Genomic DNA, 20,750 nt, shown 5'->3' with positions numbered 1-20,750 from the left:
ATAGCGCGATCGGGCAGGGTCAACGCAACAAGCTTCGCTTACGGGGGGCTTGTGAATCCTTCCATTCAAAACGTTCGGACTAAATTAAAAAAAGTTAATCAAAGTTCACTTAATTTTGAGTGAATTTTGAAGTTCACTAAAATTGGTAAAAAAGCATACCGCTCGATGCGCATTGATGTGATGAGTTCACAGGTGCTCTTTTGTTCTATCGTCACTGCCCAAAAGTTATAGGCGAAAGACTTTTATGCTCCCAAACCCCCCCCCCCCCCTAAATATTGACCTATAGTCACCAAATATGCATAGAGGCGAGATATTCTATGGGCCCACCTACTCTGAAAATTCGTTTCTAAGTGCCATAGGAGCCAATCTCCAGGGGATCGTACCCCCTCGCCGTCACCGTCATGAAAAGTCCCTCGCCTGGCGAGGGTTAAAAGAGCTAAAGAAATCGGTTTTCTGCAACGTTGTGGCTCTGTTGGTTCACGCCAATGTGTTTAAAATGTCAGAAATTGAGAGCATATGATCTTTCATGATCTCGTTCGGTGACCATACACTGACCAGAGGAAAGATTAACTTATTATTATAGTGAAATAACTGTCTGATTACGGAGCGAGCGAAGCAAGCGTAGTCTTTCCTTAGATCAACGGAAATTTCTGAGTGCGGCCGGCCGGCCGGCCGTGCGGACGCTTTTGCGAGGCTTATTCATCCCTCGCCGGACCAATTGGTTTTCTACATACGCGCCGGCCGAGGGGGGGGGGGGGCGGGTACGACCCCCCCCCCCTCGCCGTTTCGCCCCTGGTGGAGCTAGCGCGTCGCGGAAAAAACGAGCGTGTGCGCCGTTACGAGACGCAGAGATTGGTACCCGATTTTAAGGTCCTAGGTCAACCGGTGACCTCTGAGGTCAGGTCAAGTGCCCCAAGGTACGGTTCAGTTTTTGGTGAATAACTTCGCAAAAAACGGCCGCAGAGCGCCGATTTTGGCAGCATCGTGTTCGCCTTGCTCAGGCGCGTCGAATGATATACTTTTTGTCCGGGTCAGGTCAACTTTGGGTGTTGACCTCAGGTCAAGGTCAGGTCAGCACCCCCAGGTCACGAAGTTGGTCGAAAGAGGTCATGTCGCATATCATTCGATTCGGCAGGCCTTCCTGAGTTCATTGGTGGCTTTCGCGACTCGCTAGCTTAATTTGATCGGAGTTATTGACGAAAAACTAATTTGACCTTGATGACGTCATAAATGACGTCACGCAAGGTCAACATTGCAAAAGTGACGCATCTAACCTTGCAAGGAGTGCATCAAATCACATCACGATTCTGTGTGCTTGAGATAGTTGGAGATCGTTCCCGGCGCCAGAATAGCAGTTTTCATTTTTCCCCATTGACTTTGTATAATGGTGAGGTCACAAAAATGACCTGACCTGATATGACCTTTAGGAAAAATCCGAGATATACAAGTTGTGAGACTCATAATGGATACTAGATCCTGCAAGGTTCATTTCCCTGTGACATATCCTCTGGCAGTGAGGGCGTTGCGAAGTTGCGACATCTGAAGACCGTGCAGAGGTTCACTTATGACGTCATAGGTCAGTGACCTGACCTGACCCAAAAATGCGGTTGGTGTCAGAAGATCCGGCTTGGATCAAAGGTCAGGTATGTCAAGTTTCAGCTCTCTATCGCCAGCGTGTTCGGAGCTATCGCGAAAAAAACCTATGCAGTCCCAGTTCTCATGTTCTATGCAGTCCCAGAACGCAGTCCCAGTTCTCATGACACGCGGAGTAAACACGAAAAACAAGAACGGTAAAAAGAAAATTGCCCGATACAGCTCAAACCAGCACGGGCGGCGGCGGCGGCAGACGCGCTAGCGGGCGCCCCGCGAAGGGCGGCCAGGGCACACGGACCACCAGGCAGCGGCTGCCACCCAGCGCCAACCACCGGCCCCCCGCCGACGACCCGCAGCGACCGAGACGTCCCGCGAGCGCAGGCCGACCAGAGAGTGCTGGAGAGATTGGCCGGCCAATAAGGATGGGTAAAGAAATCTAGGATGTAGGTTGGTTGTGTGCGGAGGGAAGATTCTGTGACAGAATATTCGAGACGTTGCCCCACTTGGACAAAAACTTGTCAGTAGACTTATGCCTTAAAAAGAATTTACTTTCATTTTCAGCCTCTCTTTTAAGTATGTGATGAAAATGATGTATGCTGGGAATCTGAGTGTTATGTCTTGCCCTAAATATTACTTGTTTTGCTAATGTGAATATTAATATATTTATTTCGCTTTCATCCGCTAGCCTTGGAAATATCCACGACTGCACTGAGATATTTACTATAAAATTGTATTCTTTTCGAAAGTATGCTACTATATCTTTTATAAAGTCTTTTACTATTCTACATTCCCAAAGTATATGACATAACGTTTCATCACGCTCGTTGCAAAAAGTACAAACTGCACTTTCTGCTTTTCCAATACGATACAAAAAAGTGTTTGTAGATATTATTCTATTTATTATACGATAATGGAACGTTTGTAAGTATGTGTTTCTAGTCGCATGGCGAATATCATACATCGTGCCCTCATGCGTACACCCTATATCTCTATTCCATTTACGCTTAATATGATTTTGCGTTGACTGGTTTGTTTCTCGTTTTAACAGGGCAGAAACGAATTCATTATATGCTAAGCGTGAAGTGTTTGTTTTCTGGGAGAGTAGCGCTATTTTATAAGGTATTATTGGGTAAATGATTTTACAGGCAACAACAGTATTATCCACATGATGCGGTATACTTCTGGTTAAAGATTCATAGCATAGAAACGACATTTTGATGTTAAAGGTTTCACTTAGAGTTCGTTGTTCTAAAAATGATCCGCTATCCTTAGAATACAAATCTGCAACAAATCTCAAACCCTTTCTATCCCAATCTTTTACAATGCTCGTTTGGAATTTGCTGTGATCTGAATACCACAGCTTGTCCGTCAGAACGTTTTCTGGTGTTGTTCGGAAGACCGCACAAAAATCCGCCCAGGCGTTCAGCACATCTTTCCAAAATGTATTACGTAATCTATGATTCGAGATGTTTCTCAACTTCTCCGTGCCGTAGCAAACTAGTTCACAAATAGGAGGTAAAGTTTTCTTGATTATGTTAGCCCATACAACATCAGATGTTGACCAATATAGTCTTTTTATCCAGTTAACTTTTAGGCTCTTTATAAACGACCTAATATCGACCATTTTCAAACCCCCGTGATCGTAATCTTGTACCAACTTGTTTCTTTTAACTTTATCAGGACCATCGTTCCAGATATATTTGAACAATATATTATTAATGTAAGAAATGTCCTTTTCGTTTGGGGTTGGCAATGACGATACAATATGTACTAGTTTAGAAATAACCATTGATTTTACAACTGTTATCTTTCCTATCAAGGTGAGATTTCGTCGCCTCCATTGGGCTATTTCCTGTCTTACTTTAGGTAATACTTCAGACATATTTTTTTCCACGATGGTGTTGGTTGTATTGCAAAAGATTATTCCCAATACTTTCAGTTCGCTTACTTTCTGCAACCCTGACATGTTCAAAAACGAACAGTCAACTGTTTTGCCGATTTGAAGACATTTTGTTTTATCTATATTAACACGTAATCCAGATACTTTATGAAATATGTCTAGTTCATTTATTACCGCATTTATAGATTCCGGTTCCGCGCTTGAAAATACTATTAAATCGTCAGCGTATTGCGATAATCGTACTTCTAATCCTACGCCTATGGGTATCCCCTTCATCTCCCTCGACTGCATTAGTTGATTTGTTAGGGGCTGCATTATCATATTAAATAAATATCCAGATACGGGGTCTCCTTGTCGTATACCTCTCTCCATGTTGATTTTGGGACCTAAATATCCATTTAAAAGAATCCTAGAAAAGTTGCGAGAGTTTAGGTAAAATGTTTGGATCATATGAGCAAAATGTGGCCCGAAATTATAATAATTGAGAGCTTCTGCTAGGAACTCCCACGACACCGTGTCGAAAGCGGCTTCGAAGTCAACTGCCATTATGATACCGGAAGAGGATGAAGCATTCACATGTTCAATTACATCGTACACTAGTCGCGTGTTTTCCCCGATATATCGTCCCTTAATGTATGCCGTCTGAGTTGGGGATATCAAGTGATTCATTATCTTTTTAAGTCTATTAGCGATGGCTCCAGATATAATTTTGAAGTCAACATTAAGTAAAGATATGGGCCTCCATCCTTTTACGGAATCCCTTGGCTTGCCCTGTTTCGGAATAAGAGTTACTACGCTTTCTTGGTGAGACATAATTGCACTGTTATTTACCAGACCTTCTTTAAACGCTCGAAAGAGGAATATGCCTAACAGTTCCCAAAAATGTTTGAAAAAATCTGATGTAAAACCATTTGACCCCGGTGACCTGCCTTTTTTCATACTCATTAAAGCTGTTTGTAGTTCTTGTAACGATATTGGAGTGTCTAGAGCGATCCTTTGTTCGTCGGATAGCACTCGCTCGATGTGTTTTTCAAGGTATTCTTTTGTATTGTGCTTATTTATATTTTTTCGGTATTTCGTTTGCAAATGTTTTGAAAGATGTTCAAGAATATCTTTGTTGTTTGTTATTTGCCTATCACCGTCTTGCATGGCAAGAATTGAATTTCTCATTGCGTTCCTCTTTTCTAAGGAGAGGAAATACTTCGAACATTTTTCCCCTTCTTCGAACCAGTTAACTCTGGACCGTGTTATTAATCCTTGTATTTTGGGTAATCGCATCTGCTCTAATTTAAGTTTCATCTCCTCTAATCGCTTTAAATTTTCTTCTGTTTCGTTAGTATTGAAACGAGCATTTAGTTCGTCTATTTCATTTAATATTATATTTTCCTCGCGTCTGTTTTTTCTCGCCTTTTGTTTTGAAAATCGTACGGTTTCCCCTCGTATCATCATCAGTAATGTCTCATAGAACAAGCCACAGGTCACTGTGAATTGAATATTGTCAAAATTGTTTGGGTCTGATATATATTCATTGTTATAAATTGGTAATGCATATTGCTTAACTGTGTTTATTGTTACTTTTCTGATAAGTTCGTTATATTCTTGATCTTCAAGGAGTGCGGCATTAAACTTCCAAAGACCAGGGCCTCTTTTCATAAGTGGCTCTTTGACGTTTAATGATACTATGTTATGGTCTGACCTATAGCCAGCGTGAATGTTGGATGATGCAATTGTACTGACAAGGTGATTCTGAATATATATTCTATCTAATCTACCGTACTTTAATGGATTCTTCTTAGCCCAAGTATATCCGCTGCTCAAAGGGTTCATCTCTCTCCACGAATCAATCAAGCTAAAGCGTTCAATGATATTTGAAAATGCACACTTTGCAGCCGGGTTGTTTTGACGAACATAGTTCGAATCACGCTGGAGATCTGCGACAAAGTTGAAATCTCCTGCGATAATCAAATTATTCGTTGGCAACTCTTCAAGCTTATTGTATAATGTATGAAAAAAAGCTGGTCGATCATCGTTGGGTCCGTATATCGCGACGAGTATATAGGTGTTGAGAAATATAGTGCACTCAAGTATCACAAAGTTTCCTTCCGTGCAATATTCTTCATGAAGTATGCTGTGCTGTACCTTTGTCTTAAATATAATCGATACTCCTCGGCTGTTATTTGTACCAAAGGAATGATAACAGTTGCCACCCCAAACGGTATTGAAACATTGTGCTGTTTTTCTGGTGAGGTGTGTATCCTGAATAAAATATATGTCAAAATCAAGATTTTTAAGAAAGTTTATAACGTCTCTCCTTTTCTCCTGACTCCCAAGGCCCCTACAATTATAAGTCATAAACTTAAGGTCTGCCATAGCTTAGCGACAAACTTAGAGTGAAGTGTCTACTTACTTGGGTGAACGGTGTGAACGGTGCTGTTACGCACGGGAGAGGGTAGTGAAGCGCTGGTTGAGAGGAGCAGGAATGCTGGATTGGTATGGAAGGAGCGCGAGCCGGACGTCCCAGGCGCCGAGACCGCCAGCAGGAACCACAGCGGCGAGCGCGGGCCGCAGGAGAGATGACGCCCAAGACGAGCACCACCGTCTCCACCGCCGTCCCAGCAGTCGCCGGCCCCGACGCAGAGCCCGCAGGAGCGCCCAGGAAGGCGCCGCCGCCGCGCGCCGCGCCGATCCGGCCTTGCCGCGTACAGAAAGGACTTCCTGAGCCCGACTCGCGCTCCACGACAACACCTACCAACAACAAAGAGGCACAGACAGAAAACAGAAACACAATATAACATGCATGCACAAACATATGATTGGGACAACGACCATTTCTCAGTGTATCTGCTTGGCGCCAATGGGTTGTAAACTTCTTAAGCATTACAAAGCGAGGTGACCGTAGACAAGACATAAACAGACTACAGACAAACAAACGACGGCTCGGAACTACTAGCAAAGTAGCCAAAGGTGGCACCATACGAGAAAAAAAAAAGCTCTAGAGCCTGCCTTCATTTAGAAATACTCTCTTATATCCTTACTGCTAGGGCGGTTCCGTGTCCCACCCGAGCTTCGGGAGCTCACCGAGGCACGGGCATCGCGCCCTCGAGAAGAGGTCCCCCCGGGTACCTCCCCACCACCCCTTCCCACGCCCCCCACCCTGCCCCCGCCCCGGTTCGGCGACACCTCAGAAAGGCTCACCCCACCACCAGGGCCATCAACCGCCGGCCGCAGCTCACCGGGCGACGACGCCCCGCCCATCCCTCTCACCGCCTCATCCTGTTGACCGCTCCCGCCGGACGCCCGAGCTGTCATCGGCGGCGGGGCAGCCCCTGACGTCACGTCCATGGGCGTCTCCAGATCATCAGTCCCGGCAGGGCGGGCGGCCGCGGGGCGGACACCAGGAGACACCGAAACATCCCGAGCCCCGGCGAGCCCGCGATCGCCGCCGTCCGCCGACCGGTCAGCCGCAGCGGCGGCGTCAGCCGGTGATACCGGCTCCAGGGGCGGCGAAAGCCGCACCAGACTGGTGGGCGTCACCCGGGCACAGTCCAGCAGCGATGATGAAGTCGAGCCGCCACGGCCCGCCACGACGTCGGCGCCGGCAGGCACCGAACAGGAGACGGGAGCAGTAGAGTCAACGGCTCCGCCCGAACGCCGGGTCTCCAGCTCCATCACACCGCCGAGGTCCGACGGAGTGCGTCCTCTCTCCAGGGCGCTCCTCTCCTCCTCTCTCTCCGTGGCTGGGTCCAGCCGACCTCTCTCCGAGGCCGGAGCGCGACCCTGGGTGGGGCGGGGAGGGGCACTCGTCTCCGCCAACTGACGCACCGCCTCGGGGTCTACGATGCGAATGGGTGCACAGTCGCGTGACCGACACACTAGAATGTCTCCGGATCTCGTGAAGACGGAGAAAATGATCCCCTCCTTCTTCAGTTGCAGTAGATCAGAGAACAGTGCCTGACGGCGTGGAGTGAGAGACTCTGAGATGAACAGTCCAGAACCCCTTAGCTTGGTCTTAGTCCTAAATAGGACGTCTCTATCAGACCCGCGCGCAGCCGTGGTAAAGTCAACTAAAACCTTACCATTCTTCAGCCGGATCATGGCTTTCACCTGAGAAGAGTCCAGTGAGTGCCTCAGGTGCTGCTGCACCCGGGACCGAATCAGGTTTGCGGCGTCCTCCCGGCGAGTCAGCGTCTGTATCGCCGGTCCAGAGAAGATGAGAGACGTCCGCCGCTCCTCCTGCTGCCGCCGGTCCTCACTCAGCTCCATCTGCTGGAGGCGCCGCCTCAGCTCCTTGGTCTCCCTCTGCAGCTGGATGATGTCCATGTCCGCTGAATTCTGTCGATCCGACACCGCCTTGAGGGAATCCATCGCGAACGACAAGGACTCCTCTATAGCCATAAGCCGTCGGTCGTTCGAGTCCCGTATCTCCTTCACGCACTTCACATTTTCTTGTGCGATAAACTCTTTAAGTTCAGCACAGATGTCTATATCACTTTGCTCACCCTGCGCTGGGGAGCACACTTTCCGCCTCTTGGGCATGACTGGCCCGCACACGGACACTGGCTATCAGCTGACCAGACTCGCTCGTCCAGACGGTCGCGCACGCAGAGCACCGCTCGCGCGTCCGACCCGGCCAAGGTCAGCCGGCCGACTGGGGTAGGCGGATTGCTTTCACCGCGGATTTGCAATTTCGACAGACGGTTGACTTTGACCTGCTATAAGTAGGTCAAATATTGACCTTAAGTAAAAAAAAATATGTTCACTCGCGAGGTCTTGTCAAGAGCAAGCCGTTGGTTTTTGTCGCGAGGCGCTAGGACGTTTCGTTTAGGAACAGCATGGGTATGCACCGACCAACCCCCGCTGTGGCCGCCCGCCCGCGGCGCGGCCGCCCGGGCCGCCCACCGCGCCGCGGCACCCGACCACAACGGACGAAAACTTTAGTAGCGCCGGCAGCCCTGTGCTAGCGCCTTAATTCTTTCACAGTGCGGCTCAGAAACGATTAGGGAATGCAATGGTATGGTGGACTAACGGGCACACAATGTGTAAACTGCTGTAGATGAAACGAAAGCAAATATTTTATAGTAAAAAACTGCGATTGCAACATGATGACAAATAGTTCGATCAACGCCAAACCAAAAGAGATACGGCTTTTTGTTACCCAGCATTAGAAGCAGAAGGCTTTGGGGATTATTGCCATGCATAATTGTTGCCATTTGTATGAAATGAACGCACACTAGCGGAGTTTGAACTTGGGAGTATCTGACAGTCATTTTGCGACATAAAAAATGTCACGACTTCTGACAATCATATACGAGGCCGGTTTTGAGAAAAAAACATGAGAATCATGTTTTTCAGACACCCCAAACATTTGGCTGACTGGCCATATTACGATTTATTCGATTAGGTGAGCTTGAAATTTGGGCCTTTTCAGTATTTATGGCCACTCGTGAACCCCATTTGCATCACTGTGCGCCACTGGGGCGCGGGTGAAAAGTTATATGTGAAATAAAGTTGGTGAAATTGAAGAAGTCAGACATTTAAATGCGCTAGAATTGCCGTATTTACGTTTCCAACCTATATTTTTTTTCTATGAAAAACAGAGGTAGCTCTGCACTACTGTAGTGACAGCTTCAGCGCGTCGTTCTATCAGGGTAGACTGTGCCGCCTAGCACGCATGTAAGGCGGAGCAGTATCCTCAAATGATGCGCGTTGCCGTTATCCATGCATCGCATCCTTCTTTTGATAGATACAACTGCTGTAGTTTCAGTTTCCTAGCGAGGTCACTTAGTCTGGTAAACGTCTGAATGCATATGTATGTACATCAATGTAAAATGCTTTAAAATGGGCGTAATATAAGAAACTAGGCAGCTACACATACTTACAGTTGATTTTTGTAGCTGTCTTGAGCGTTACACGTTTGAAGATTCCAGACAATCACAACTATCCACACTGTCCATCGTGTTGTCAGCATTTCTTTACACATAAGAGCCATTTGTCTGCTTGGCTCTTCCCCGAGATACTAATTATCAGACTCAACTAGCGATCAAGTCACCAAGTCTTTCACCAAAAAGCCCAAAAGGTGCTTTATGAATCACAATTGCTCTCCATCCCTAGCGCCAAAATGACGAATCGCTAGATTTACCGTCATTTCTGTTCGGTACCTCACGGATCCAATGTGTACCCACAGCTGAGTGTTCGAACGGCCAACCTGTGACGCTCTGTAGTCACTGACTCGATGTATGTTCTGAAAGCACAGATGGCTGCAAACAGCGACCCGCTCGCGGTTGAGCGAGGACTGAGGTGCTGCCCAGGCGGGACACTCAGGACCGGTCAGCCGTCAATATTCTGAACGACCTCTTCGATTCTCATCATCCATCGGCCGCGTCAGCTGAAATCGATAGTCCTATCGCGTCTTCAATAAAGACAAACAGCCGCTTCGGAAAGCAACGGTTTACCTGAAACGCATATGCATAAAGTCATGTCATGACCTCCTAGACTGAGTATGATAGAATTGCAAATCAATGCAGTTATCGGTATGTGGCGGTTAAGTCGAAGATCAGCATCGCTTATAAAGAAGCAGTCATGTATAAAGCGAAATTTCCCTGCAGCCCATGCAAAACTATTTCATCAAAACGTTTTCCACAAAATGTCCATTTCGACGGGTTCTGTCCTTTCGGAGCTAAACAACTGACCTCCAGTCTAATCTGGGAGCATTTATATGCTGTTGAAGGAGATTTAACCCCCGCCCGGTGAGGGAGTTGATGCAACTCACCTAAGGGTTTTCGCAAGTAGCGTAAAAACGGCGGCGTGTAACGCTGCCAAATTTGGCATACCCTCTAGGGCAGCATTCGGACACTTATCTTTCAAATTCAGGTCTCAGTTATTTTAGGTCAGGCTACCAGGTCACAAAAACCTTGTTCAGGATAAATTGGACGACAAAGTTGAGCGGAAACGGAACGACACGAGCTTTTCATTAATAGCGTGAGTGCCATACCACATAGCGCTACTTAATTTCAAGTACAACTTGGGGCGTTCATTTGACGCGTGTCCTGGAAGTTTTGAGTTCCAGTGACCTCAGGTCAGGTCACAAGGTCACAAAAATCGGTACATTGTCAAACTGACACTGAAAATACACTATTTTCCAGGAAATCTATCTAGGAGTTCATCAAGTTGATTCAAACTTGCAAGTTGAAGGATATGCTAAGCTCGCCGAGTGCCATCGCGTACCTCCCAGCTTTCCAAGTTCAGTTGACCTGAGGTCATCTAGAGGTTATGACAAATTATAAGGACATTTTCCCGAAGGGTTCCAATTGTAAAAACATGAGAGAGATATGCTCGATTTAACGTTTTTATACCTTAGTTTGAGTCTACTTGATGTTTGTATGTCGCAAGAACGCTGAGATCGGGTCAAATGAGGTCAACGGAGGTCAAACCACGTTTTTGCTAATAACTTGGCTCACAATGACGCTAGAACTTCAAAAATAGCGTCATTGTGTTTCTTGTAATCAGCCGAGTTGAATGGTATGCAATAGCCGTTTTCACGACGGGCTCTCCGGCGAGTGCACCTGATTGAACCTGATTTGACCAAATTTGCACCTAATTTATTTTACAGCAAATATCTTTATCTTATGAATTCATTTCAGTGTTTTAATCGATGATACTCTCTGATAATATGACAAAGCAGGCATATAAGCAAATAGTGCAACCCTAGCTGATAGCTACTAAGAGACACACTGAACCTGATTTGACCAAATCTGCACCTGTCTGCACCAGATGTGCACCAATGTGTACCAGATGGCCGTCGTGAAAACGGCTAATATGATGCATTTTGAATAGCCTACGAACCTAATTAACCCTCGCTGGCCGAGGGGGGGCGGCACCCGGCCCCCCCATAGGGTTTTTTTCGCGATAGCTCCGAACACGCTGGCGATAGAGAGCTGAAACTTGGCATACCTGAACCTTGATTCAAGTCGGATCTTTTGACACCAACCGCATTTTCAGGTCAGGTCAGGTCACTGACCTATGACGTCATAAGTGAACCTCTGCACGGTCTTCAGATGTCGCAACTTCGCAACGCCCTCACTGCCAGAGGAGATGTCACAGGGAAATGAAACTTGCAGGATCTAGTATCCATTATGAGTCTCACAACTTGTATATCTCGGATTTTTTCTAAAGGTCATATCAGGTCAGGTCATTTTTGTGACCTCACCATTATAAGTCAATGGGGAAAAATGAAAACTGCTATTCTGGCGCCGGGAACGATCTCCAACTATCTCAAGCACACAGAATCGTGATGTGATTTGATGCACTCCTTGCAAGGTTAGATGCGTCACTTTTGCAATGTTGACCTTGCGTGACGTCATTTATGACGTCATCAAGGTCAAATTAGTTTTTCGTCAATAACTCCCGAACAAATTGAGCTAGCGAGTCGGGAAAGCCACCAATGAACTCAGGAAGGCCTGCCGAATCGAATGATATGCGATATGACCTCTTTCGACCAACTTCGTGACCTGGGGGTGCTGACCTGACCTTGACCTGAGGTCAACACCCAAAGTTGACCTGACCCGAACAAAAAGTATATCATTCGACGCGCCTTATCGAGGCGAACACGATGCTGCCAAAATCGCGGCTCTGCGGCCGTTTTTTGCGAAGTTATTCACCAAAAACTGAACCGTACCTTGGGGCACTTGACCTGACCTCAGAGGTCACCCACCGGTTGACCTAGGACCTTAAAATCGGGTACCAATCTCTGCGTCTCGTAACGGCGCACACGCTCGTTTTTTCCGCGACGCGCTAGCTTCACCAGGGGCGAAACGGCGAGGGGGTGGTCGTACCCCCCCCCCTCGGCTGGCGCGTATGTAGAAAACCAATAGGTCCGGCGAGGGTTAATCATATTATAACTATAACTATAACTTAATATGATTATAACTATAACATATATAATATGTAACTGATATAATTATAACTTAATGGGCGCACGCTAAACTTGGGACTCCAAAATTCTGCCATAGAACCGGAATAGCGCGATCGGGCAGGGTCAACGCAACAAGCTTCGCTTACGGGGGGCTTGTGAATCCTTCCATTCAAAACGTTCGGACTAAATTAAAAAAAGTTAATCAAAGTTCACTTAATTTTGAGTGAATTTTGAAGTTCACTAAAATTGGTAAAAAAGCATACCGCTCGATGCGCATTGATGTGATGAGTTCACAGGTGCTCTTTTGTTCTATCGTCACTGCCCAAAAGTTATAGGCGAAAGACTTTTATGCTCCCAAACCCCCCCCCCCCCTAAATATTGACCTATAGTCACCAAATATGCATAGAGGCGAGATATTCTATGGGCCCACCTACTCTGAAAATTCGTTTCTAAGTGCCATAGGAGCCAATCTCCAGGGGATCGTACCCCCTCGCCGTCACCGTCATGAAAAGTCCCTCGCCTGGCGAGGGTTAAAAGAGCTAAAGAAATCGGTTTTCTGCAACGTTGTGGCTCTGTTGGTTCACGCCAATGTGTTTAAAATGTCAGAAATTGAGAGCATATGATCTTTCATGATCTCGTTCGGTGACCATACACTGACCAGAGGAAAGATTAACTTATTATTATAGTGAAATAACTGTCTGATTACGGAGCGAGCGAAGCAAGCGTAGTCTTTCCTTAGATCAACGGAAATTTCTGAGTGCGGCCGGCCGGCCGGCCGTGCGGACGCTTTTGCGAGGCTTATTCATCCCTCGCCGGACCAATTGGTTTTCTACATACGCGCCGGCCGAGGGGGGGGGGGGGCGGGTACGACCCCCCCCCCCCTCGCCGTTTCGCCCCTGGTGGAGCTAGCGCGTCGCGGAAAAAACGAGCGTGTGCGCCGTTACGAGACGCAGAGATTGGTACCCGATTTTAAGGTCCTAGGTCAACCGGTGACCTCTGAGGTCAGGTCAAGTGCCCCAAGGTACGGTTCAGTTTTTGGTGAATAACTTCGCAAAAAACGGCCGCAGAGCGCCGATTTTGGCAGCATCGTGTTCGCCTTGCTCAGGCGCGTCGAATGATATACTTTTTGTCCGGGTCAGGTCAACTTTGGGTGTTGACCTCAGGTCAAGGTCAGGTCAGCACCCCCAGGTCACGAAGTTGGTCGAAAGAGGTCATGTCGCATATCATTCGATTCGGCAGGCCTTCCTGAGTTCATTGGTGGCTTTCGCGACTCGCTAGCTTAATTTGATCGGAGTTATTGACGAAAAACTAATTTGACCTTGATGACGTCATAAATGACGTCACGCAAGGTCAACATTGCAAAAGTGACGCATCTAACCTTGCAAGGAGTGCATCAAATCACATCACGATTCTGTGTGCTTGAGATAGTTGGAGATCGTTCCCGGCGCCAGAATAGCAGTTTTCATTTTTCCCCATTGACTTTGTATAATGGTGAGGTCACAAAAATGACCTGACCTGATATGACCTTTAGGAAAAATCCGAGATATACAAGTTGTGAGACTCATAATGGATACTAGATCCTGCAAGGTTCATTTCCCTGTGACATATCCTCTGGCAGTGAGGGCGTTGCGAAGTTGCGACATCTGAAGACCGTGCAGAGGTTCACTTATGACGTCATAGGTCAGTGACCTGACCTGACCCAAAAATGCGGTTGGTGTCAGAAGATCCGGCTTGGATCAAAGGTCAGGTATGTCAAGTTTCAGCTCTCTATCGCCAGCGTGTTCGGAGCTATCGCGAAAAAAACCTATGGGGGGGGGGGCGGCACCCGCCTCCCCCCCCTCGGCCGGTGAGGGTTATATCTCAGCAACCGCTTGACCGATTTACATGCGGTAATTTTTGTAGGGTAGCTTCATTCCTTCTACCAAGTATTGGACTATTCCTGATGCATGTGGGTGACCCCTTATGCACGTGCCACGTGTAAAACGAAGAGGTGTCAGTTTTGTAATTGTTGCAATATCTCGGTAACTACTTGGCCGATTGCGCTGAAAGTTGGCATGTAGGTAGGCACCCACTAGGCACTGCATACCCATGTGCCAGAGTTGGGGTGCTGCTGCACGTGCGCACGTGCAGGGGTCGTTTCCAGATCTCGAGAACGGCTCAACTGATCAAGCGCTCAAATTTGGTACACAGTTAGGGATCGGTTAGTAGGGTGCCGTGCACAAGTCGATTGGGACCCATTTTGCACGTGCGCACGCCGCACGTGCAGGGTGTTGCTACCAGATCTCGAGAACGGCTGGGCCGATTGTGCTCAAATTTGGCACATCGCTAGAGACCGGTTAGTAGGGTGCCATGCATAAGTCAGTTGGAGGTACCCCCTAGAAATTTCGCACGTGCAAGGCTCACCCTCTCGCTCGCTCCGTTAGTCGCCCCACAAGGCGTTATAGGGGAAGCCGGGGGAAGCCCGGGCGCGGGGGAAGCCCGGCCACCCCGTTTCCGGCTAAATTATTCGCAATAAAATGCTCAACTGTTTGTCCTTTCAGCTTGGCAGCTAAGGTAACGCCAGCAAAAAAGTTAAGGCTGACAAAAATTGCATATTGTTAAAGTTATAGCGCAAAAATGATATTTTAGGGGGTTTTAGCTAAAAAGTGAGATATGTTGCACTGTTAATGTTATACCATACAGTACTAATATTTATACGAATGTTATGTAAGGACCGTTTAAGTGTTTGTAGTGAGGGGTGACGAGGCAGGCTGGCTCAAGTATGACATTTTTTTCGAATATCGCTGTTCTAAAATAAAAATTAGCACATTGGGGTAACCCCGGGCGAGTGGCCAAGCTTACCCCCAACCGAGAGCAATGCCACTAAACCACTGTTTTCCATGAGATAATAGGTACTGAGCAGGTTTGGTTTACACGTAGATCAAAGATAAATTTCGAAAATAAACATGTTATCATAGACAAAGCCAGTCATGTCACTTAAGGTCAAGTAGGGTCAAACTACGTTTTTGCAGATAACGCGACAGACAATGAAGCTAGAGCTTCAAAAATGGTGTCGTTGTGTTCTTCTTCATCAGCCGAGTCGAATGATATGCAATATGATACATTAAGATAAAAAGAAAAATAAATTTTAAGGAATTTTGAAATACACATTTTTTGTCAATTTTGCATCACGATTTTCATCGACCTGTACTGTATATGTAGTAGACGGTAGCTAAAATACCAGTAGTGACATAAACTCTAAGATGTCCAGAGCTAATCAGTACCTTAATATTTCACTTTCCGTTAATATTTGGAAAACACATAATGGTTTCATCAACTCGTTGTAAAGCGCTGGGGAGGTGGCCGGCGTTACCCCTATGCCGGGCTTACCCCAGAAAAATCAACACTTTTTTAAAACTCGATTTTCTCAACCTTATACTTATTCCACGAAACCGAATTTTTGGGAAAACACGGCCAATGAACTTAGCTAGCTAGCAGGATATCAACATTTTATACAGCACGTATGGTACCTATGTAATAAAAATGAAAAAGAGCTTACTATGCCGGGCATCCCCCGGCTTCCCCTACTGGTAATAATCGGTCTCTATTTTTGTGTCTTACTGTCTCTATTAATTGTCGAGCTAAATGGACGTGATTATAAATGTGATTACACATAATCCTATCACTCGTATCAGCAGCTGACCGTTCTTACTAGTTCAAAAACATCTTTTGTCTTTTTGTATGCTATATTTTTGACATATACCTAATCAAAGCATAGGTGGTCCAGCCTCGAGTACGACGAAGATCAGCTTATAACTACCGTCCAATAAAGTAAAATAAATTAGGTGAAGGTTGACATCAACACAAACACTAAGTTGTTTTTCTTGTCTCTACACGAACGGTTATCATTAATCTGCTTCTGAGACAGGTCACACAAATGCAACAAAGTTTAAGACAATCGCATCGAAGTCTATAAAGACTTCGAAAGACCAGAATAGGATACCTAACTTATCATTTTTGTTGCCACACCGGATAAGCAATATAAGTCGTCTACCTGTACTAAATTACATTCCAAAAATGCACTCTGGTTACATGCAACTCACCACAGACACAGAAGCATCAAAACAGTCATGGTTACGGAGCGAGCGAAGCGAGCGGAGTCTTACGTAGAATAACGGAAAGTTCTGAGTATGAGCGGCCGGCCGGCCGTGGTCACGATTCTGCGACGCTATATCTCAGCAACCACTTGACCGATTTACATGCGGTAATTTTTGTAGGGTAGCTTCATTCCTTCTACCAAGTATTGGACTATTCCCGATGCATGTGGGTGACCCCTTATGCACGTGCCACGTGCAAAACGAAGAGGTGTCACTTTTGTAATTGTTGCAATATCTCGGTAACTACTTGGCCGATTGCGCTGAAAGTTGGCATGCAGGTAGGCACCCACTAGGCAATGCATATCCATGTGCCGGAGTTGGGGTGCTGCTGCACGTGCGCACGTGCAGGGGTCGATTCCAGATCTCGAGAACGGCTGGACCGATGGCGCTCAAAGTTGGTACATGGCTAGGGACCGGTTAGTAGGGTGCCGTGCAAAGGTCAGTTGGGACCCATTTTGCACGTGCGCACGTGCAGGGTGCCGCTTCCAGATCTCGAGAACGGCTGGGCCGATTGTGCTCAAATTTGGCACATCGCTAGAGACCGGTTAGTAGGGTGCCGTGCACAAGTCAGCTGGAGGTACCCCCTCGAAATTTCGCACGTGCAAGGCTCACCCTCTCGCTCGCTCCGTTAGTCGCCCCAAAAGGCGTTATACTGGTATTACATACAAGGCGTCATCAGTATCTGGTCATATTCCTAGCCAGGTCAGCAGGGTGCGATCACTTGGTTGAACTTATTTTGCAGGTAAGATTTCACATTTGCTTTAAATGTTTACCTAAAATAATACAGCTTTAAATGCATCCTATAGGGAAATAATTCCAATAAACTATACCAAGGCCACAAGAAGTGCAAGCATCCTTCGTAAACACATATCCCTCCGATTGCTAAAGAACTGCCTTCAAAATAACCTAACTGATAATGCAAAAGCATTTCAGTCTTTACATAGCAGCGAACTAAAGCTCATCCAAATGTTTCTGATCTTCAGTCATGTGGTCGTCATCTCGCTGAAAGCCCTCCATGGACTTGGGTCGGCCTCGCTGCTCGTGCTTTGCCTGTCGCAGCGTCTTCTTCAGCATCTTCTTGTCGTTGAGGTCCAGCTTGCCGTCGAAGTAGGTGTGGTTGATCTGGTCGATGAACGTGCTGACCTTGTCGGGCAGCTGGCGAACGTCCTTGCTCTCCTGCTCCTCCCGCTGATGCTCAGTCACGATGTCTTTCAGCGGAGTCACAGAGTTAATGCCAAGGAACTTCTTAAAGCGACGCATGACAAAGTCGACCACCTCGTAGTCGTTCGGCTGCTTTGTGACGTCATTCTTCACCTGTTCGAAGCCTTTCAGGATGATTGTAAGCAGCACCTGCAAAAAAATACGCTTCTTTAAGAAACAAGATGACAGGGCCATGGTGCAATGCAGACAAAAGAAGGCTAACTTCATTGCTGCGCGGGACGCGGGTAGCAAAAAAAGGTTGATCACTTGGATGAAACGCCAAATGTTCTCTTTATCTACAAACCGTTGTCATTCATGAAACGTCATAACTCATCTACAGAGAACAATTAAGATTTTATCGCCTTTAAGGCAAAAAATAATAAAACAAAATTGAGCCAATTATCGATACTCACGTTGACGAATATGATGTTCATGTAGATGGCGAACAAGAAGAACATCATGGCTGCCAGGAAACTGCTGCGGTACATCTCCATGAATTCAAACTTGTTCAGCATCATGGCGAAACACGACTCGACCGCCGAAAGGAAGTCTTTGAAGTCATCCATGTAAGCCACCAACAAAAGGTTGAACAGGAGACCGAACGACCCGATCGCGATGGTGAAGATGGCAAAGAAGCCAGTGAGATCGTTCCAGGTCTGCTTGAGAGTAGCTGACAGCATGCCAATACGCCTGTTGAAGCGCAGAAGCTTGATGAACTTGAGTGTGGCGATGAACACGATGATGCCGATGATATATCCGTAGAGATCGTCAAGCAGCTGAGCATAATTCAGTCGGACATACCCGCCTCCATTCGTGTCCTTGAAGATGGTCAAAATTTTGTCTGTTTCAATGAAGCGCATGATGTATACAATCAAGCCAGTAAAAGAAAGAAGTATGATGGCCCACTCAGCGTACGCCGAGTATTGTTTGAAATATTCTTTCCTTTTCTTGCGGATCAGACGAACCTCTCGGACGATGAAGTAAAAGATAAACAAAAAGTACAGAATTTCGCAAACAATCACGAATGCTTGTGAACCGGCCTGTTTCAAAAGTCTAATGCCGTCAAATCGCCACCAAGGATGCATCCCACCCCCAGGAGTCATCTCAACGTAGATCGTTGCGACACCGAAGAGATTTGCTTGAGCGTTGTAAACGGAAAACTCCACAAACACTGCTCTTGTAAGTGAGTCTATCCAATTTTCTCGTTCTAGCTGTGCCATTCTCTCCAGCACATCAGGTGTTCTTCCAGCGAAATGGAAAACGTAGCCTCCTCCACCATACACGTCCTGTTTGGCGACAATAGGCAGACCCTGGAGCTGGCTACCGGTCGAATAGCGGTATTCCACGCGGTTGCAATCCGCCCTGCTGCCCCGTCGCGTCCAGTTGGCACAGAAACTGCTGGTCTCTTCGCTCACAATGCTGGTGTAGCCCTGGCAGCCCCCAATCAAGCTTCGCATCCCACTGTGAATTGTGCAGGTGTCCGGGCGGGAGCGCACTTGTCGCATCGTTGCCCTGCCAACAATCCTATTCACTCGGTCGTCAAGGAAGCCTCGTAGCCCGTATGCAGGGGTTATGCCGTTATACCAAGTCTGTGCGCGCAGCTCTTGGAGTATGACATTCTGCGACCAGTACCAGAATGCACTAGTATTAGATACTCTCGAAAAGTCTAACCACCTGTGAAAGTTGGTGTAGTCTCCGATTTTGATAAAGGCATTTTCCAGGTTCTTTTGCAGGTAAAAAGAGTTGGGATCCCTGTTGTCGTAGCTGAGGACAAAAAGTATCCAAAGGAAGAATGAGTAGCTAATGATCTCTCGGACAATTACACCCATTTCAATTTCTTTCAGCCGCTGTTTGCGCATTTTTTCGAGGGTTTCTTTGTCGTAGGGACTGCTTCCACCTCCAGTGGTGCGTGTTTTTCCCGAGGCAGCCGCGAACCATTCTTCATCAGGTGCCAACTGAGGGTCCTGCTCATCCTCGTTGGCGTCGTCGGAGTCAAGGTCGACGTTCTTAAAAATGGCGGAGATGACGAGAGCTGACAAGAAGACTTTCAGTGGCTGTATCAGAAGAATTGAAGAGAAGAGGGAAATGAACAGTGATGTTACCCATTTAGTCGCCTTCTCGTTTCCAAAGGTAATACCGTACGCGTAGACAATGAAAGCGGAACCAAACAGACAAACGATGCATAAAATCCATCCGATGATCACACCCCACCATGGCAGAGTGAATCTTCGCTTTTTCACCTTTTTGTTTTTGGCTGACGTATCACCATGACTGGAGCTAGCAAGTGATCCCTTGCGACTTGAAGACTCTTCAGGTTTTTCGTCGGTATCGTTTCCACTGCGACCGCTTTTTGCACCACCTTCAGTTTTTGCTTCTGACATGGCCTTGTCTATCCTCGACATACGGAGCTTCCTCGGACGAGACTTGCGGAACAAGAAGACGATCAGCAGGGAGGGGACAAACACTATGATGTTTGACATGATACCAACTGCGATTTGCTCTGGAGACAGCGAGAGCGGGCCAAACTTGATCGAGCCGGCAGACGGCTTCGAAGGCACGCGTTCGTACCACATGGCGTTCACCATCATTGACAAGAACAGCAGGGCGAAGCAGCACGAGACTCTCTGCATCCGAGTGAAGCGCGAGCGAGGCGGTCGAAGGAACACGGAGAACCAGAGGTGTCCGTCGGACAGTGACTGCTGAGACTGGTGGGGAAACACGGTGGCGAAGTCTCGCATTTGTTCTTTGCCGGCTACCGGGATCAAACGGTCGATAAGGCCATCGTCGTACTCGACCGCAAGCCATTCGTTGCAGACAAATGTGGTCATCTCTCCTGTTTGAACATTGCGAACCAGGATATACTGCAGATACCATGAGGCGAAGCGTCCCTTGCCTGAGTTGTCGTGCCAGATGCGAAGATACTTGAGATCCCCGAGATAACAAGGCACCGACATGACAAAGGCATCTTGTCCACCTTTTCTGAAAAATCGTTGTTTTGGCTTTCCAAACG

General features: G+C 47.0%; 1 protein-coding gene across 1 annotated transcript; it reads right to left on the bottom strand.

Moving 5' to 3' along the window:
* Positions 1-17,109: 17,109 nt before the first annotated feature.
* Positions 17,110-20,719, bottom strand: LOC122366875 (polycystic kidney disease protein 1-like 2). Its single transcript, XM_043339518.1, has 2 exons — positions 18,154-20,719; positions 17,110-17,890 (listed from the first exon to the last, which is right to left on the bottom strand). Exons 1-2 carry the CDS (start codon positions 20,692-20,694, stop codon positions 17,492-17,494), a joined length of 2,940 nt encoding a protein of 979 aa, XP_043195453.1. The 5' UTR covers positions 20,695-20,719; the 3' UTR covers positions 17,110-17,491.
* Positions 20,720-20,750: the final 31 nt, after the last annotated feature.

Source organism: Amphibalanus amphitrite, unplaced genomic scaffold (assembly GCF_019059575.1).
Source record: "Amphibalanus amphitrite isolate SeventyFive unplaced genomic scaffold, NRLGWU_Aamphi_draft 000835F_arrow, whole genome shotgun sequence".
NCBI classification, from domain to species: Eukaryota; Metazoa; Arthropoda; class Thecostraca; order Balanomorpha; family Balanidae; genus Amphibalanus; species Amphibalanus amphitrite.
Note: the sequence above shows the minus strand (reverse complement) of the source record. Positions and strands in the feature narration are given on the sequence as shown.

Bases quoted from the DNA above. Each gene is read 5' to 3' on its own strand.
- LOC122366875 (XM_043339518.1), bottom strand. From the start codon at position 20,694: ATGTCGGTGCCTTGTTATCTCGGGGATCTCAAGTATCTTCGCATCTGG. The intron at 17,891-18,153 runs GTGAGTATCGAT...ATTTTTTTGCAG, and splicing joins TGAACATCATATTCGTCAAC to GTGCTGCTTACAATCATCCT.